This window comes from Ranitomeya imitator, chromosome 2 (genome assembly GCF_032444005.1).
Source record: "Ranitomeya imitator isolate aRanImi1 chromosome 2, aRanImi1.pri, whole genome shotgun sequence".
Classification (NCBI taxonomy): Eukaryota; Metazoa; Chordata; class Amphibia; order Anura; family Dendrobatidae; genus Ranitomeya; species Ranitomeya imitator.
This window is the reverse complement of record NC_091283.1, coordinates 833,132,858-833,152,901: the sequence shown is the minus strand read 5'-3', so window position 1 is coordinate 833,152,901 and position 20,044 is coordinate 833,132,858. Positions and strand designations below refer to the sequence as shown.

Genomic DNA, 20,044 nt, shown 5'->3' with positions numbered 1-20,044 from the left:
GGTGTCGTTCAAAAGTACAACTCGTGTGCAAAAAATAAGCCCTCACATGGCCATATTGATGGAAAAATATAAAAGTTATGGCTCTGGGAAGGAGGGGAGCGAAAAACGAAAACACAAAAATGAAAAAGGGCCGCGGCGTGAACTAAATGGTCAAAATATGTCTCTCCTGAGCCATGAGCCTACAATGCAAATGGGTAAGTAGAACTGATGAAAATCACCCGCTGGTCAATGGGAGGAGTGCGGAGTCAGGCTGGAGGCAGTTACACCTCCAATAGCAAAATATAAAGAAAAAACCTGACCAGCACCTCCTAGGTATGAACAGGTGCCAGCTGCTCAAGAGTAGTATGTACAGTGCATTATACTATACTGCAGAGTCTCCCTATGGGCGGGGTGCATTATACTATAAAGTCTACCTATGGGGGTGTGCATTATACTATAGAGTCTGCCTATGGGGGTTGCATTATACTATAGAGTCTGCCTGTGGGGTTGCATTATACTATAGAGTCTGCCTACGGGGGTGCATTATACTATAGAGTCTGCCTATGGGGGAGTTGCATTATACTATATAGTCTGCCTATGGGGGTGTATTATACTATATACTGTAGAGTCTACCTACGGGGAGTGCATTATACCATAGAGTCTGCCTATGGGGGTGTATTATACTATATACTGTAGAGTCTATGGGGAGTGTATTATAATATATAGAGTCTGGTTATGGCAATGCATTAAACTATATAGAGTCTGCCTTTGGGGGGTGCATTATACAATATAGAGTCTGACTATGGGGAGCGCAGAATACTATATAGTTGCCTATATGGGATGCTTTATACTATAGAGGCTGCCTATGTGGGATGTATTATACTATAGAGGCCTATGGGGAGTACATTATACTATATTGAGAACTATCTGGTGCATTATACTATATGGAGGCTATCTAGGGGGACATCATACAGTGTTGGCGCCATTAAACAGTTTGGTGGCTACTAAGGGGTCAGTATACTGTGTGAGTGGTACTATACAGCGAGGGGTCACTATACTGTGTATAGGGGAGCTGTACAGGGGGGAGACTCGGGACATTATTAAATTTAAAGTGGGCACTTATTGCTATAGGGGAACTCAGGTTACTGTGATTATCAAAGGGGCACACAGGGCAATATTACTTTCTAGGGGGCATAATGTGGGCACTGTTTTCTAGGGCACTAGCACCCGGCATTACTATATTATAGAGGGGTGCTTTAAAATTTAGAGGGTACAGAGAACCACACAGCAGGTGCAGTAATAGGGACACATACGGCAGCAGCGGCTCAGTATTGGGATATCAGGGGCAGTAATAGGGACACATACGGCAGCAGCGGCTCAGTATTGGGGTATCAGGTGCAGTAATAGGTACACATACGGCAGCAGCGGCTCAGTATTGGGGTATCAGGTGCAGTAATAGGGACACATACGGCAGCAGTGGCTCAGTATTGGGGTATCAGATGCAGTAATAGGGACACATACGGCAACAGAGGCTCAGTATTGGGGTATCAGGTGCAGTAATAGGGACACATACGGCAGCAGCGGCTCAGTATTGGGGTATCAAGTGCAGTAATAGCGACACATACGGCAGCAGCTGCTCAGTATTGGGGTATCAGGTGCAGTAATAGGGACACATACGGCAGCAGCGGCTCAGTATTGGGGTATCAGGTGCAGTAAGAGGGACACATACGGCAGCAGCTGCTCAGTATTGGGGTATCAGGGGCAGTAATAGGGACACATACGGCAGCAGCAGCTCAGTATTGGGGTATCAGGTGCAGTAATAGGGACACATACGGCAGCAGCGGCTCAGTATTGGGGTATCAGGTGTAGCAATAGGGACACATACGGCTGCAGTGGCTCAGTATTGCGGTATCAGGGGCAGTAATAGTGACACACGGCAGCAGAGGCTCAGTATTGGGGTATCAGGTGCAGTAATAGGGACACATACGGCAGCAGCGGCTCAGTATTGGGTATCAGGGGCAGTAATAGTGAAACATACGGCAGCAGCGGCTCAGTATTGGGGTATCAGGTGCAGAAATATGGACACATACGGCAGCAGCGGCTCAGTATTGCGGTATCAGGGGCAGTAATAGGGACACACGGCAGCAGAGGCTCAGTATTGGGGTATCAGGTGCAGTAATAGGGACACATACGGCAGCAGCGGCTCAGTATTGGGGTATCAGGTGCAGTAATAGGGACACATACGGCAGCAGAGGCTCAGTATTGGGGTATCAGGTGCAGTAATAGGGTCACATACGGCAGCAGAGGCTCAATATTGGGGTATCAGGTGCAGTAATAGGGACACATACGGCAGCAGCGGCTCAGTATTGCGGTATCAGGGGCAGTAATAGGGACACATACGGCAGCAGCGGCTCAGTATTGAGGTATCAGGTGTAGTAATAGGGACACATACGGCAGCAGCGGCTCAGTATCGGGGTATCAGGTGCAGTAATAGGGACACATACGGCAGCAGCGGCTCAGTATTGGGGTATCAGGTGCAGTAATAGGGACACATACGGCAGCAGCGGCTCAGTATTGGGGTATCAGGTGCAGTAATAGGGACACATACGGCAGCAGCGGCTCAGTATTGGGGTATCAGGGGCAGTAATAGGGACACACGGCAGCAGAGGCTCAGTATTGGGGTATCAGGTGCAGTAATAGGGACACATACGGCAGCAGCGGCTCAGTATTGGGGTATCAGGTGCAGTAATAGGGACACATACGGCAGCAGCGGCTCAGTATTGGGGTATCAGGTGCAGTAATAGGGACACATACGGCAGCAGAGGCTCAGTATTGGGGTATCAGGTGCAGTAATAGGGACACATACGGCAGCAGAGGCTGAGTATTGGGATATCAGGTGCAGTAATAGGGACACATACGGCAGCAGAGGCTCAGTATTGGGGTATCAGGTGCAGTAATAGGGACACATACGGCAGCAGAGGCTCAGTATTGGGGTATCAGGTGCAGTAATAGGGTCACATACGGCAGCAGAGGCTCAGTATTGGGGTATCAGGTGCAGTAATAGGGACACATACGGCAGCAGAGGCTCAGTATTGGGGTATCAGGTGCAGTAATAGGGACACATACGGCAGCAGAGGCTCAGTATTGGGGTATCAGGTGCAGTAATAGGGACACATACGGCAGCAGCGGCTCAGTATTGAGGTATCAGGTGCAGTAATAGGGACACATACGGCAGCAGAGGCTCAGTATTGGGGTATCAGGTGCAGTAATAGGGACACATACGGCAGCAGAGGCTCAGTATTGGGGTATCAGGTGCAGTAATAGGGACACATACGGCAGCAGCGGCTCAGTATTGGGGTATCAGGTGCAGTAATAGGGACACATACGGCAGCAGCGGCTCAGTATTGAGGTATCAGGTGCAGTAATAGGGACACATACGGCAGCAGCGGCTCAGTATTGGGGTATCAGGTGCAGTAATAGGGACACATACGGCAGCAGAGGCTCAGTATTGGGGTATCAGGTGCAGTAATAGGGACACATACGGCAGCAGCGGCTCAGTATTGGGGTATCAGGGGCAGTAATAGTGAAACATACGGCAGCAGCGGCTCAGTATTGGGGTATCAGGTGCAGTAATAGGGACACATGGCAGCAGTGGCTCAGTATTGAGGTATCAGGTGCAGTAATAGGGACACATACGGCAGCAGAGGCTGAGTATTGGGATATCAGGTGCAGTAATAGGGACACATACGGCAGCAGAGGCTCAGTATTGGGGTATCAGGTGCAGTAATAGGGACACATACGGCAGCAGAGGCTCAGTATTGGGGTATCAGGTGCAGTAATAGGGTCACATACGGCAGCAGAGGCTCAGTATTGGGGTATCAGGTGCAGTAATAGGGACACATACGGCAGCAGAGGCTCAGTATTGGGGTATCAGGTGCAGTAATAGGGACACATACGGCAGCAGCGGCTCAGTATTGGGGTATCAGGTGCAGTAATAGGGACACATACGGCAGCAGAGGCTCAGTATTGGGGTATCAGGGGCAGTAATAGGGACACATACGGCAGCAGCGGCTCAGTATTGGGGTATCAGGTGCAGTAATAGGGTCACATACGGCAGCAGCGGCTCAGTATTGGGGTATCAGGGGCAGTAATAGGGACACATACGGCAGCAGCGGCTCAGTATTGGGGTATCAGGTGCAGTAATAGGGTCACATACGGCAGCAGCGGCTCAGTATTGGGGTATCAGGTGCAGTAATAGGGTCACATACGGCAGCAGTGGCTCAGTATTGGGGTATCAGGTGCAGTAATAGGGACACATATGGCAGCAGCGGCTTAGTATTGGGGTATCAGGTGCATTAATAGGGACACATATGGCAGCAGTGGCTCAGTATTGGGGTATCAGGTGTAGTAATAGGGACACATATGGCAGCAGCGGCTCAGTATTGGGGTATCAGGTACAGTAATAGGGACACATACGGCAGCAGCGGCTCAGTATTGGGGTATCAGGTGCAGTAATAGGGTCACATACGGCAGCAGCGGCTCAGTATTGGGGTATCAGGTGTAGTAATAGGGACACATATGGCAGCAGCGGCTCAGTATTGGGGTATCAGGTGCAGTAATAGGGACACATACGGCAGCAGTGGCTCAGTATTGGGGTATCAGGTGTAGTAATAGGGACACATATGGCAGCAGCGGCTCAGTATTGGGGTATCAGGTGCAGTAATAGGGACACATACGGCAGCAGCGGCTCAGTATTGGGGTATCAGGTGCAGTAATAGGGTCACATACGGCAGCAGCGGCTCAGTATTGGGGTATCAGGTGCAGTAATAGGGTCACATACGGCAGCAGTGGCTCAGTATTGGGGTATCAGGTGCAGTAATAGGGACACATACGGCAGCAGAGGCTCAGTATTGGGGTATCAGGTGCAGTAATAGGGACACATACGGCAGCAGAGGCTCAGTATTGGGATATCAGGTGCAGTAATAGGGACACATACGGCAGCAGCGGCTCAGTATTGGGATATCAGGTGCAGTAATAGGGACACATACAGCAGCAGCGGCTCAGTATTGGGGTATCAGGTGCAGTAATAGGGACACATACGGCAGCAGCGGCTCAGTATTGGGGTATCAGGTGCAGTAATAGGGACACATACGGCAGCAGCGGCTCAGTATTGGGGTATCAGGTGCAGTAATAGGGACACATACGGCAGCAGCGGCTCAGTATTGGGGTATCAGGTGCAGTAATAGGGTCACATACGGCAGCAGCGGCTCAGTATTGGGGTATCAGGTGCAGTAATAGGGTCACATACGGCAGCAGTGGCTCAGTATTGGGGTATCAGGTGCAGTAATAGGGACACATACGGCAGCAGAGGCTCAGTATTGGGGTATCAGGTGCAGTAATAGGGACACATACGGCAGCAGCGGCTCAGTATTGGGGTATCAGGTGCAGTAATAGGGTCACATACGGCAGCAGCGGCTCAGTATTGGGGTATCAGGTGCAGTAATAGGGTCACATACGGCAGCAGTGGCTCAGTATTGGGGTATCAGGTGCAGTAATAGGGACACATACGGCAGCAGAGGCTCAGTATTGGGGTATCAGGTGCAGTAATAGGGACACATACGGCAGCAGCGGCTCAGTATTGGGGTATCAGGTGCAGTAATAGGGACACATACGGCAGCAGAGGCTCAGTATTGGGGTATCAGGGGCAGTAATAGGGACACATACGGCAGCAGAGGCTCAGTATTGGGGTATCAGGTGCAGTAATAGGGACACATACGGCAGCAGAGGCTCAGTATTGGGGTATCAGGGGCAGTAATAGGGACACATACGGCAGCAGCGGCTCAGTATTGGGATATCAGGTGCAGTAATAGGGACACATACGGCAGCAGCGGCTCAGTATTGGGGTATCAGGTGCAGTAATAGGGACACATACGGCAGCAGAGGCTCAGTATTGGGGTATCAGGTGCAGTAATAGGGACACATACGGCAGCAGAGGCTCAGTATTGGGGTATCAGGGGCAGTAATAGGGACACATACGGCAGCAGCGGCTCAGTATTGGGATATCAGGTGCAGTAATAGGGACACATACGGCAGCAGCGGCTCAGTATTGGGGTATCAGGTGCAGTAATAGGGTCACATACGGCAGCAGCGGCTCAGCATTGGGGTATCAGGTACAGTAATAGGGACACATACGGCAGCAGCGGCTCAGTATTGGGGTATCAGGTAAAACATTAGTATTGTTGGTTCTAAATGATTCTGAACGTTTTCTCCTCCACTATTAGGGCGCCTCACCCAGTTATTATCAGGGTTCCTGGTTAGGGGCCACTCAGAAGCTTCGCCCCCTTAACCAAAACCCTAGCTACAACTCTGAAAAATAGATAGCTGATGAATAGATGTGTAGGAGAGATATTGATACATGAGATATGAAAAAAGTAGATATTAGATATGAAATAGATAAAAATCGATATATATATAGACGGATAGATAAAAGAACTACACGTCCCAGCACAGACACACGGTGCTGAGCGGCGGCAGCTGGCTGTGCTCTCTGTCCTGCCCTCCTTCTCTCTCGGTGTCCGGGGAACTTTCCATCTTTCCTTTTCTATAACGTTTCAGTCGACGTTTTCCATCATCAGAGCACAATCCCCGCACAGAGCTCTCGGACTCCGCCAACATGGCGCCGGTCCTCCAGGACTGGAGACGCACAGACAGCGCTGGGCCCGGCCTCTAGTGTCCGCAGCGCTGCAGGTACCACACAAAGGATGAAGGGGGGATGTTGCGTTGTGCCCCGGCAAGATGGCGACTGGAGAGACACCGTAGGGTGCCAGTCTGGTTCTCGGAAGTTGGCGCTTTGTCGCTGAAGATGGCGGCCGGCATGTACCTGGAGCATTATTTGGACAGTGAGTGAAGTGGAGCTGGACCGGGAGAGGAAGGAGGCAACGGGAGACGGGATTATGTCCTAGAGGAGCGGTATACAGGACTGGCACAGGATGGGGGCGGTATACAGGACTGGCACAGGATAGGGGGCGGTATACAGGACTGGCACAGGATAGGGGGCGGTATACAGGACTGGCACAGGATAGGGGTCGGTACACAGGACTGGCACAGGATAGGGGTCGGTATACAGGACTGGCACAGGATGGGGGCGGTATACAGGACTGGCACAGGATAGGGGGTGGTGTACAGGACTGGCACAGGATAGGGGGTGGTATACAGGACTGGCACAGGATGGGGGCGGTATACAGGACTGGCACAGGATAGGGGGCGGTATACAGGACTGGCACAGGATAGGGGGCGGTATACAGGACTGGCACAGGATAGGGGGCGGTATACAGGACTGGCACAGGATGGGGGCGGTATACAGGACTGGCACAGGATAGGGGTCGGTACACAGGACTGGCACAGGATAGGGGGCGGTATACAGGACTGGCACAGGATAGGGGGCGGTATACAGGACTGGCAGAGGATAGGGGGCGGTATACAGGACTGGCACAGGATAGGGGACGGTATACAGGACTGGCACAGGATGGGGGCAGTATACAGGACTGGCACAGGATAGGGGGCGGTATACAGGACTGGCACAGGATAGGGGGCGGTATACAGGACTGGCAGAGGATAGGGGCTGGTATACAGGACTGGCACAGGATAGGGGGCGGTATACAGGACTGGCACAGGATGGGTGTGGTATACAGGACTGGCAGAGGATAGGGGGCGGTATACAGGACTGGCACAGGATAGGGGGTGGTATACCGGACTGGCACAGGATGGGGGCGGTATACAGGACTGGCACAGGATAGGGGGCGGTATACAGGACTGGCACAGGATAGGGGGCGGTATACAGGACTGGCACAGGATAGGCGGTGGTATACCGGACTGGCACAGGATGGGGGCGGTATACAGGACTGGCACAGGATAGGGGGCGGTATACAGGACTGGCACAGGATAGGGGGCGGTATACAGGACTGGCACAGAATAGGGGGCGGTATTCCGGACTGGCACAAGATAGGGGGTGGTATACCGGACTGGCACAGGATGGGGGCGGTATACAGGACTGGCACAGGATAGGGGGCGGTATACAGGACTGGCACAGGATAGGGGGCGGTATACAGGACTGGCAGAGGATAGGGGCTGGTATACAGGACTGGCACAGAATAGGGGGCGGTATACAGGACTGGCACAGGATGGGTGTGGTATACAGGACTGGCACAGGATAGGGGGCGGTATACAGGACTGGCACAGGATAGGGGGCGGTATACAGGACTGGCACAGGATAGGGGGCGGTATACAGGACTGGCACAGGATGGGTGTGGTATACAGGACTGGCACAGGATAGGGGGCGGTATACAGGACTGGCACAGGATAGGGGGCGGTATACAGGACTGGCACAGGATAGGGGGCGGTATACAGGACTGGCACAGGATAGGGGGTGGTATACAGGACTGGCACAGGATAGGGGGCGGTATACAGGACTGGCACAGGATAGGGGGCGGTATACAGGACGTCCAGTAATGGGGAGAATAGGAGTAACTGTGGCAGGATCGGCATCTGCAGCACCAGAAGTGGTCGGGGATCTGCTGAGGATTTGTGCTTCTCCGGACCTCGCTGTGAGCCGCACTGCTCCCGTATTGTAGTTTTTATTTACTTACAGCAAACAGAGATCTTGAATATTGTGCAGAATTCAGACACGGAGTATATTCTGTGTGTAAAATTCTGCAATAAATCCACAATATTCTCGATGTCTTCTAACTCGTGGTTATTTTTCTTCCAGGTATAGAAAATTTGCCGTTTGAACTGCAGAGAAACTTCCAGCTGATGAGGGATCTGGATCAGAGAACAGAAGGTGAGAGCGGACATGACACGTGGCCTGTATACAGGAGGATATGATGCGTGACCCTCGGGGCCCTGTACGGGCCGGGGGTCCTATATGGTCCAGGGCCCCGAGTCACTGCGAAATACAGGAAAATTCCCTTCATTGTTTCTATATCTTCCATAATGGAGAGTGACCCTGCATGTGCAGTCTGTAAAACCCTCTTAAGTAGTGGCAGACATCAGTGGTAAATGTATAGGTTTTTTTTTTTAGGGAAACTTAAAATATTTATTTTCTTCATTTGTTTCCTCCAGATCTTAAATGTCACATAGATCGTCTGTCCCGTCAGTATATGAGCAACGCTCGAACTCTGAGCTCTGAGGAAAAGCTGCAGCTCCTCCGACAAGTCCAGGAGGCGTACAGTAAATGCAAGGAGTACGGCGATGACAAAGTGCAGCTGGCAATGCAGACATATGAAATGGTGAGTGACCCCAGCGAGAGACCAGATGTCCTTACTGATCACTGGACAGCGTGTAAAGCGCGTGTGCAGACACCGCTGTAATGTTCCCTCTCCCTTCCAGGTGGACAAACACATTCGTAGGTTGGACACGGATCTCGCTCGCTTTGAAGCTGATCTGAAAGAGAAGCATATTGAGTCCAGTGACTATGACAGCTGCTCCAGCAAAGGCAAAAAGAGTGAGGAGATGAGTTAGTTGCCCGGTCATTTAGTCTTTCAGCCCCTGGAAATCACTATTGTACAGTTTATATTCCGAATACATCTACATATGGAAAGTTTAGTCCCTTTTGTAAATATAATTATCCTGTACTGATTCTGAGTCACATCCAGTATTATACTCCAGAGCTGCACTCACTATTCTGCTTGTGCAGTCACTGTGTACATACATTACATTACTGATCCTGAGTTACCCCCTGTATTATACCCCAGAGCTGCATTCACTATTCTGCTGGTGCAGTCACTGTGTACATACATTACATTTACATTACTGATCCTGAGTTACATCCTGTATTATACTCCAGAGCTGCACTCAGTATTCTGCTGGTGCAGTCACTGTGTACATACATTACATTACTGATCCTGAGTTACATCCTGTATTATACCCCAGAGCTGCACTCACTATTCTGCTGGTGCAGTCACTGTGTACATACATTACATTACTGATCCTGAGTTACATCCTGTGTTATACTCCAGAGCTGCACTCACTATTCTGCTGGTGCAGTCACTATGTACATACATTACATTACTGATCCTGAGTTACATTCTGTATTATGCCCCAGAGCTGCACTCACTATTCTGCTGGTGCAGTCACTGTGTACATACATTACATTACTGATCCTGAGTTACATCCTGTATTATACTCCAGAGCTGCACTCACTATTCTGCTTGTGCAGTCACTGTGTACATACATTACATTACTGATCCTGAGTTACCCCCTGTATTATACCCCAGAGCTGCACTCACTATTCTGCTGGTGCAGTCACTGTGTACATACATTACATTTACATTACTGATCCTGAGTTACATCCTGTATTATACTCCAGAGCTGCACTCAGTATTCTGCTGGTGCAGTCACTGTGTACATACATTACATTACTGATCCTGAGTTACATTCTGCATTATACTCCAGAGCTGCACTCACTATTCTGCTGGTGCAGTCACTGTGTACATACATTACATTACTTATCCTCAGTTACACCCTGTATTATACTCCAGAGCTGCACTCACTATTCTGCTGGTGCAGTCACTGTGTACATACATTACATTACTGATCCTGAGTTACATCCTGCATTATACTCCAGAGCTGCACTCACTATTCTGCTGGTGCAGTCACTGTGTACATACATTACATTACTGATCCTGAGTTACCTCCTGTATTATACTCAAGAGCTGCACTCACTATTCTGCTGGTGCAGTCACTGTGTACATACATTACATTACTGATCCTGAGTTACATCCTGTATTATACTCCAGCACTGCATTCACTATTCTGCTGGAAAAGTCACAGAATTATAATTTTAGCTCTGGAGTATCTAACAGGCTGTAACCTAAAGACATTTATGGCATATCCGCAATGAAATGCCATGAATGCACGATAGACGGGTCTCAGCTCTGGGACGATGTCAGATAATGTCGATCACTGGTTGCCCCTTATTTTCTCATCCTTAGTGTTCCTTTCCTCCAGCCGTGTGTATGGACAGAGTTTTGAGCCTCGCTCCTCTTCTATCGCCCTTTAATTCTGCCCTCCTTCAGCCGTAGATCCTTTCTCAGCCTGGACGACGATCTCCGGCTCTGACTTCCTCCACGGCACTGATCACATTCTCACTATAGCAGCTAATAATCGTTTTCAGTAAATCGCCCCTTCTTTTATTTTACCTCCAGATTTGCCCCTCATCCCATTTGTTTCTGCCCCAACATTAGGATAACACTCTGATTATCCTTCCTGCAGAAGGCAGAGGTCAGAAGGAGAAGAAAGCCCCGAAGGTCAGATCAAAGGTGAAGAACTCCGACGATGAGACGGCAAAGAGCGGACAGAAGAAGATCAAATTGGTTCAGACGTGAGTTCGGGATGGGTTGAAGCAGAGGTCCAGGAGCCCCCTGGCCTTTCCATCAGTTATTATGGGCAATTTAGTTGCTTGTAATTTATACTGCATAATTGTATCTGCTCCCAATGCTTTGAGCAGCCAATCAGAAAAAGCAGTGCTGCAGGGTAAAGCATGAGGGAGCGACCGGATGGCGTTCTGATCGTCCAGTGAGGCAGGAAAAAGATTTCAGGCTCCCTCCGACTCCAGCAGACCTCTGATAAGAATAGAACAACACACATGGCAGTACACAGCCCGGGGGGCGTATATAACAGCAGTAGATTACTCTAGTAAAGTATATACAGTTGTGGCCAAAAGTATTGACACCCCTGCAATTCTGTCAGATAATACTCAGTTTCTTCCTGAAAATGATTGCAAACACAAATTATTTGGTATTATTATCTTCATTTAATTTGTCTTAAATGAAAAAACACAAAAGAGAATGAAGCAAAAAGCAAAACATTGATCATTTCACACAAAACGCCAAAAATGGGCCAGACAAAAGTATTGGCACCCTCAGCCTAAGGGCTTGTTTTCACTTGCAAGGAACACGTCCGTGTCTCGCATGTGGAAACGAAGCTCTGGCGCCGGCACTGTGGAGCGGAGCGTGCGGTCGCATAGCAACACATGGAGCCGCACGCTCCGCTCCGGAGTGCTGGTGCCAGAACTTCGTTTCCACATGCGAGACACGGACGTGTTCCTCGCAAGTGAAAACAAGCCCTAATACTTGGTTGCACAACCTTTAGCCAAAATAACTGCGACCAACCACTTCCGGTAACCATCAATAACATAGTAACATAGTAACATAGTTAGTAAGGCCGAAAAAAGACATTTGTCCATCCAGTTCAGCCTATATTCCATCATAATAAATCCCCAGATCTACGTCCTTCTACAGAACCTAATAATTGTATGATACAATATTGTTCTGCTCCAGGAAGACATCCAGGCCTCTCTTGAACCCCTCGACTGAGTTCGCCATCACCACCTCCTCAGGCAAGCAATTCCAGATTCTCACTGCCCTAACAGTAAAGAATCCTCTTCTATGTTGGTGGAAAAACCTTCTCTCCTCCAGACGCAAAGAATGCCCCCTTGTGCCCGTCACCTTCCTTGGTATAAACAGATCCTCAGCAAGATATTTGTATTGTCCCCTTATATACTTATACATGGTTATTAGATCGCCCCTCAGTCGTCTTTTTTCTAGACTAAATAATCCTAATTTCGCTAATCTATCTGGGTATTGTAGTTCTCCGATCCCCTTTATTAATTTTGTTGCCCTCCTTTGTACTCTCTCTAGTTCCATTATATCCTTCCTGAGCACCGGTGCCCAAAACTGGACACAGTACTCCATGTGCGGTCTAACTAGGGATTTGTACAGAGGCAGTATAATGCTCTCATCATGTGTATCCAGACCTCTTTTAATGCACCCCATGATCAATGAGTTTCTTACAATGCTCAGCTGGAATTTTAGACCATTCTTCTTTGGCAAACTGCTCCAGGTCCCTGATATTTGAAGGGTGCCTTCTCCAAACTGCCATTTTTAGATCTCTCCACAGGTGTTCTATGGGATTCAGGTCTGGACTCATTGCTGGCCACCTTAGACGTCTCCAGTGCTTTCTCTCAAACCATTTTCTAGTGCTTTTTGAAGTGTGTTTTGGGTCATTGTCCTGCTGGAAGACCCATGACCTCTGAGGGAGACCCAGCTTTCTCACACTGGGCCCTACATTATGCTGCAAAATTTGTTGGTAGTCTTCAGACTTCATAATGCCATGCACACGGTCAAGCAGTCCAGTGCCAGAGGCAGCAAAGCAACCCCAAAACATCAAGGAACCTCTGCCATGTTTGACTGTAGGGACCGTGTTGTTTTCTTTGAATGTCTCTTTTTTTCTCCTGTAAACTCTATGTTGATGCCTTTGCCCAAAAAGCTCTACTTTTGTCTCATCTGACCAGAGAACATTCTTTCAAAACGTTTTATCCTTTTTCAGGTAAGTTTTTGCAAACTCCAGCCTGGCTTTTTTATGTCTCGGGGTAAGAAGTGGGGTCTTCCTGTGTCTCCTACCATACAGTCCCTTTTCATTCAGACGCCGACGGATAGTACGGGTTGACACTGTTGTACCTCGGACTGCCGGGCAGCTTGAACTTGTTTGGATGTTACTCGAGGTTCTTTATCCAACATCCGCACAATCTTGCGTTGAAATCTCTTGACAATTTTTCTTTTCCGTCCACATCTAGGGAGGTTAGCCACAGTGCCATGGGCTTTAAACTTCTTGATGACACTGCGCACGGTAGACACGGGAACATTCAGGTCTTTGGAGATGGACTTGTAGCCTTGAGATTGCTCATCCTTCCTCACAATTTGGTTTCTCAAGTCCTCAGACAGTTCTTTGGTCTTCTTTCTTTTCTCCATGCTCAATGTGGTCCACACAAGGACACAGGACAGAGGTTGAGTCAACTTTAATCCATGTCAACTGGCTGCAAGTGTGATTTAGTTATTGCCAACACCTGTTAGGTGCCACAGGTAAGTTACCGGTGCTGTTAATTACTCTAATTAGAGAAGCATCACATGATTTTTCCAACAGTGCCAATACTTTTGTCCACCCCCTTTTTTATTTTTGGTGTGGAATTATATCCAATTTGGCTTTAGGACAATTCTTTTTGTGTTTTTTCATTTAAGACAAATTAAATGAAGATAATAATAACAAGGAATTTGTGATTGCAATCATTTTCAGGAAAAAACTGAGTATTATCTGACAGAATTGCAGGCGTGTCAATACTTTTGGCCACAACTGTACATGTGTAAAATCCTTTGCAGTAATTCTGACCCTTATTACTTTTCAGGGCAGAATACGGCGCTCCTGCTACTAATTTTGGGAAAGTGCACCCTTCTGATGTTTTGGACATGCCCGTGGACCCCAATGAGCCCACGTACTGCCTGTGCCACCAGGTGTCCTATGGAGAAATGATCGGCTGTGACAATCCAGATGTAAGTGCCAACATTAACTGTTTAGAGGTGTAATTAATGCCGTCGGATGGATCCATAGAGAATACTAATTAGTAAGCCTCAGGGGGCAGAACATCAGACCCTCCACTCCATCTACGGGCTGCATGATGTATTCAGTACGGCTGAGAGGACTTTCCACCATAGTGTATTGCATGTGTGGACTTCACTGCTACATATGGGGGACCTGGGACCTCTGTACTAAGGACTGATGAGGGTCCCAGCATTTATAGCACCATAGTATGTGCGGTGACCCCAGCGTGAGCGCCCTATGGCTGCTAGTTGCCCAGTCCTCCGTTATAATTTACCCCCTGCACATGTATAAAGCGCAGAGATGTAACTTTTGTCCGATCGCGGGCACTGACGTCCGAGCCGTGTGTACATTTATGGGGCAGCACTGTGGCGCAGTGGTTAGCACAGCAGCCTTGCAGCGCTGGAGTCCTGGGTTCTAATCCCACCTTGGACAACATCTGCAAAGAGTTTGTATGTTCTCTCCGTGTTTGCGTGGGTTTCCTCCGGGCACTCCGGTTTCCTCCCACATTCCAAAGACATACTGATAGGGAATTTAGATTGTGAGCCCCATCGGGGACAGCGATGATAATGTGTGCAAACTGTAAAGCGCTGCGGAATATGTTAGCGCTATATAAAAATAAAGATTATTACATTCACACTCGTGCCTCTGCTTTTGTTCCAGTGCTCCATCGAATGGTTTCATTTTGCCTGTGTTGGTCTCGCTACAAAACCTCGTGGAAAATGGTGAGTGGATCGTTCCCCCTTTAGTCCCTGTATTTTATCTCTGTGGCTTCCCCTACCTGCTCCATCCTAGTGCAGTTGCTTGTGCGTCTTGCTTTCTCCTCTTTATACCATTTCTTCATCTTTCTTGCTTCTCTTCACTGCCTCCATCTTGCTTTATGCACTTCTTTATTCCACATCATTATGATGCCACTTTTTTGCCTTCTCTATTCACTGCTCGTGGTTCCTAGCGCCTCGCCAATGCCATAGACTAATATCCCCTGCTCATCATTGTATTTTCTTTTGTTGCTTTCTTTTCCGGTGCCACACTTTTTTCTTTTCTTGCTGCTCTAGCTGATTATCATCACTTTCCTTCCTTGCTCTTCACCGCAGCTCCTCCTCATTGCCACCACTTTCCTTCCTTGCTCTTCTTTGCTCCTTCTCATTACCACCCCTTTCCATCCATCGTCTTCCTCACTGCTCCTTCTCATTGCCACCACTTTCCTTCCGTACTCTTCCTCGCTGCTCCATCTGGTTATCGCCACTCCCCTTCCTTGCTCCTTTTCCTTGCCACCTCTTTGCGTCCCTAGCCCCTTACTAGCATTCCTGTGTTGTGTCCGTTCCTCTTCTATACGGTGACCACTTTGCCTTTCTTCTTTCCCACCACTCTCAGCCCCTGCCGTCTGTTTTTCTCTTCTGCCTGGTTTGTATATACAGGATGTCATTGTCTTTTCTGCCTTCTTCCTGCAGGTACTGCCCCCGCTGCTCCCAGGAGAGGAAGAAGAAATAAGCTCCTGCGCAGAGGCTCCCTGCGGCGAGAGGGCAGCGACTATGAGGGGGCGGGTGCCCCTGCTTCATTTTCTATACCCCAGGAGGACATTACCGATCGTTTCCCTGACAGTATTAGACTTTACCTCCAGGTGCTGTTGTATTGCTGTGCATGAGGGGGGAGCACAGCATTAGACGTACGACTGACCGAGGGTCACCAGACACCCCTGTACGCACACCCTCGGCCTTGTCATTCTGCAACCCCTCCATGCTGGCTCCCGTCTCTTCTCCTTGCTGTGGCTTCAGACGTCTACTCTCCCCACTTTTTATTTTAGTACCGTCTCTAGGATTCGGTTTACCCCTGACGGTGTCTCCCCATCTCTCTTCTTAATATTGATATATGAACTACCTCCGGACAGTGTTCGGTATCTGCCTACCTACCCCATTTATTTGCTTTTTATTTTTTTTTATATTCTGCTAATTAATTTTAAAAGTAAAACATAAAGTAGTAAAACACTACATAACTAACGGGTGCCAAATAGGTTACCGCTCCCCTCCTAATCTCTCCTGTCCTCCCATATTCCTCCTTCCAGACATCAGTCCTTATCCCACCGAACATCACCTGGGCCTCCCCTCATTTCTCTCCCCTCCGACCACAAATCTGCCATCACCCCACCTGCCTTTTCCTGGACGACTGCCTTTATATTACTCGCCTTCTTTTTGTATATTTACCGAGCCCATTCCACGACTCCCTTTTAAGTCCTTGTAGCTGATGGCAGAACAGGGCAGACAGACCTTGTCCCCTTTAAGCCGGGGGCAATACCGAACTGCATGAAAAAAAAATATTAATGTATAAGTGCTGCAATAATCAGATATTATTCAGGAAAATAATATTAAACAGCATCTCGGCCCAGACGGGTATTGACTGTAACCCTGAAGGGGTTAATGTACAAATCCCTATTGGTCTGGGGCAATGAAAGCATTTAAAGGGGTTTTCCAAAAAGAAGGTGTACTCATTATTTATATACTCCTGCACTGGTCCAAGTGTTCCTGGATTCACTGTGGACTAGGGCCCATGCTGTATAATGGGGATCCATTGTGTTCCCCCACCTGTCGAGGCTCCAGCGTTGTCCAGGCGGGTGGCTCAGCTCTCTGTTTTTTCCCTGAACTGGTTATAGAGAGGAGCGCCGAGCCGTGACTGTCTGACTACACAATGGTGGGGCAGAATAATTTCCTAATCATTTCCTCTGACACTTTCCCTGAATATCGGCCCATAAATTACGCTCTTCTACCTAGATGTCCGCCCCTCCTCCCCCATCTCTTGTATTATCAGCCTATTTTCTCTCCATAGGGTCCCTGCCTTTTCCATTACTCCATTTTGGTGCTGAGTTCTTCATCTTCCTTTTTACTGGAAATGTCTAATCCCAGAGTTTACAGATGTCGTACCATAACCCAGTGTCGGCTCGGAGCACGGTGGGCACACTCGTGTCTGACGCTGTACGGCGCGGCGTCGGCATTATTTATCCAGGACCTGAAGACTTTTGCACTTGGGGGTTGGCTGCGTTCCTCACGTCCGCTCCATATTCTGGACTATTACACGTTTCTCTGACGTTCAGTAACTCTTAATCGTGAAAAAAACACTAATTTTCTGTATGATTTGTGTCATTCTGATGGTGCGAGGTCTCGTTCCTCCCCCAGTAACCTCCCGGGTGCTCCCACTCCGCAGCTAATACTGGTTATGTATTTTCTGATTTACTAGTCAAAAATAAATTAATAGTAAATGTCTCCGTGTCGCCCGTCGTCTCATTATCACATCGGCGGGATGGCTGGAGCGGGGACATAATAATAATAATAAATAATCTTTATTTTTATATAGCGCTAACATATTTCGCAGCGCTTTACACACATTATCGTCGCTGTCCCCATTAGGGCTCACAATCTAAATTCCCTATCAGTATGTCTTTGGAATGTGGGAGGAAACCGGAGAACCCAGAGGAAACCCACGCAAACACGGAGAGAACATACATACTCTTTGCAGATGTTGTCCTTGGAGGGATTCGAACCCAGGACTCCAGCGCTGCAAGGCTGCAGTGCTAACCACTAAGCCACGGTGCTGACATTTTTGGGTACGCTTATTTCTGGCTCATTATTGGATACCTCAACTTGGATGCAGTATATGGTGGACTCTGGAATCCATCTCCAATCATGGAGTTTGTCCACCATGCTTTACCTGGCACTCTGCTCCTGTACATGCACAAGGTCAACAGGGAATTACTGATTTCCATTACAGCAAGGAGAAAATAACTTTTTCTTTTTTAGCCCAATAATAAAAGGGCTCAAAACTCCTAAATGTTTGCAAAGAATAAAGCTCACATGGCGACATTGTGCAATAGCATCAAATGTTTGACCACAGGGGTCGCATTGGGTGTAGTGAGACTGGTGCCAGAAAACAAAACCTGTTGGATGTTTAGTTGCAACTTTCATACGACTTCTAAGGCCATGTTCACACTGCAGTATTTGGTCAGTATTTTACATTTGTATTTATAAGCCAAAACCAGGAGTGGGTGAAAAATACAGAAGTGATATTTTTCTGTTCTATTTTTCCACTCTTGATTTTTTGCTTCCAAATACTCAATGTGTGAATGTGGCCTAAAACAATCAAAACACTGGTTTAATTGCCCCTTCTTTCTGGCATCAGTATTACTCCTTCCACTTTCTGACTCCTGTAGTAGCCCCTTCATCTGTCTGGCTCCTGTATTACTCCTTCCTCTGTCCGGCTCCTGTATTACTCCTTCCTCTGTCCGGCTCCTGTATTACTCCTTCCTCTGTCCGGCTCCTGTATTACTCCTTCCTCTGTCCGGCTCCTGTATTACTCCTTCCTCTGTCCAGCTCCTGTATTACTCCTTCCTCTGTCCGGCTCCTGTATTACTCCTTCCTCTGTCCGGCTCCTGTTTTAGCCCCTTCATCTGTCTGACTACTGTAGTAGCCCCTTCCTCTTTCCAGCTCCTGTATTACTCCTTCCTCTTCCGGCTCCTGTTAGTAGCCCCTTCCTCTTTTCTGCTCCTGTATTACCCCTTCCTCTGTCCGGCTCCTGTATTACTCCTTCATCTGTCCGGCTCCTGTTTTAGCCCCGTCCTCTTTCTGGCTCCTGCTAGTAGCCCCTTCCTCTTTCCAGCTCCTGTATTACTCCTTCCTCTTCCGGCTCCTGTTAGTAGCCCCTTCCTCTTTCCAGCTCCTGTATTACTCCTTCCTCTGTCCGGCTCCTGTTAGTAACTCCTTCCTCTTCCAGGCTCCTGTATTACTCCTTCCTCTGTCCGGCTCCTGTTAGTAATCCCTTCCTCTGTCCGGCTCCTGTTAGTAACCCCTTCCTCTTTCCTGCTCCTGTATTACTCCTTCCTCTTTCCTGCTCCTGTATTACTCCTTCCTCTGTCGACTCCCGTATTAGCCCCTTCCTCTTTCCTGCTCCTGTATTACTCCTTCCTCTATCGACTCCCGTATTAGCCCCTTCCTCTTTCCTGCTCCTGTATTACTCCTTCCTCTTCCGGCTCCTGTTAGTAGCCCCTTCCTCTTTGCGGCTCCCGTATTAGCCCCTTCCACTGTCCGGCTCCTGTATTACTCCTTCCTCTTCCGGCTCCTGTTAGTAGCCCCTTCCTCTTTGCGGCTCCCGTGTTACCCCCTTCCTCTGTCCGGCTCCTGTTAGTAACCCCTTCCTCTTTCCTGCTCCTGTATTAATCCTTCCTGCTCCTGTATTACTCCTTCCTTTGTCCGGCTCCCGAAGTAGCCCCTTCCTCTTTCCGGCTCCTGTATTAGCTCCTTCCTCTGTCTGACTACTGAAGTAACCCCTTCCTCTGTCCAGCTCCTGTTAGTAGCCCCTTCCTCTTTCCTGCTCCTGTATTACTCCTTCCTCTTCCGGCTCCTGTTAGTAGCCCCTTCCTCTTTCCTGCTCCTGTATTACTCCTTCCTCTGTCCGGCTCCTGTTAGTAGCCCCTTCCTCTATCCTGCTCCTGTATTACTCCTTCCTCTTCCGGCTCCTGTTAGTAGCCCCTTCCTCTTCCTGCTCCTGTATTACTCCTTCATCTTTCCTGCTTCTGTATTACTCCTTCCTCTTCCTGCTCCTGTATTACTCCTTCCTCTTCCTGCTCCTGTATTACTCCTTCCCCTTCCTG

At 48.7% G+C, this 20,044-nt stretch overlaps 1 protein-coding gene across 1 annotated transcript; it reads left to right on the top strand.

The window, feature by feature from the left end:
* Nucleotides 1-6,473: 6,473 nt before the first annotated feature.
* ING4 (inhibitor of growth family member 4) lies at nucleotides 6,474-17,663 on the top strand. Its single transcript, XM_069754123.1, has 8 exons — nucleotides 6,474-6,878; nucleotides 8,747-8,818; nucleotides 9,100-9,266; nucleotides 9,367-9,481; nucleotides 11,251-11,359; nucleotides 14,219-14,363; nucleotides 15,073-15,134; nucleotides 15,861-17,663. Exons 1-8 carry the CDS (start codon nucleotides 6,752-6,754, stop codon nucleotides 15,898-15,900), a joined length of 837 nt encoding a protein of 278 aa, XP_069610224.1. The 5' UTR covers nucleotides 6,474-6,751; the 3' UTR covers nucleotides 15,901-17,663.
* Nucleotides 17,664-20,044: the final 2,381 nt, after the last annotated feature.

Coding starts and splice junctions, on each gene's coding strand:
- ING4 (XM_069754123.1), top strand. CDS start 6,752: ATGTTGCGTTGTGCCCCGGCAAGATGGCGACTGGAGAGACACCGTAGG. Junction 6,879..8,746: donor CCTGGAGCATTATTTGGACA/GTGAGTGAAGTG, acceptor TTTTTCTTCCAG/GTATAGAAAATTTGCCGTTT. Junction 9,482..11,250: donor CTCCAGCAAAGGCAAAAAGA/GTGAGGAGATGA, acceptor TCCTTCCTGCAG/AAGGCAGAGGTCAGAAGGAG.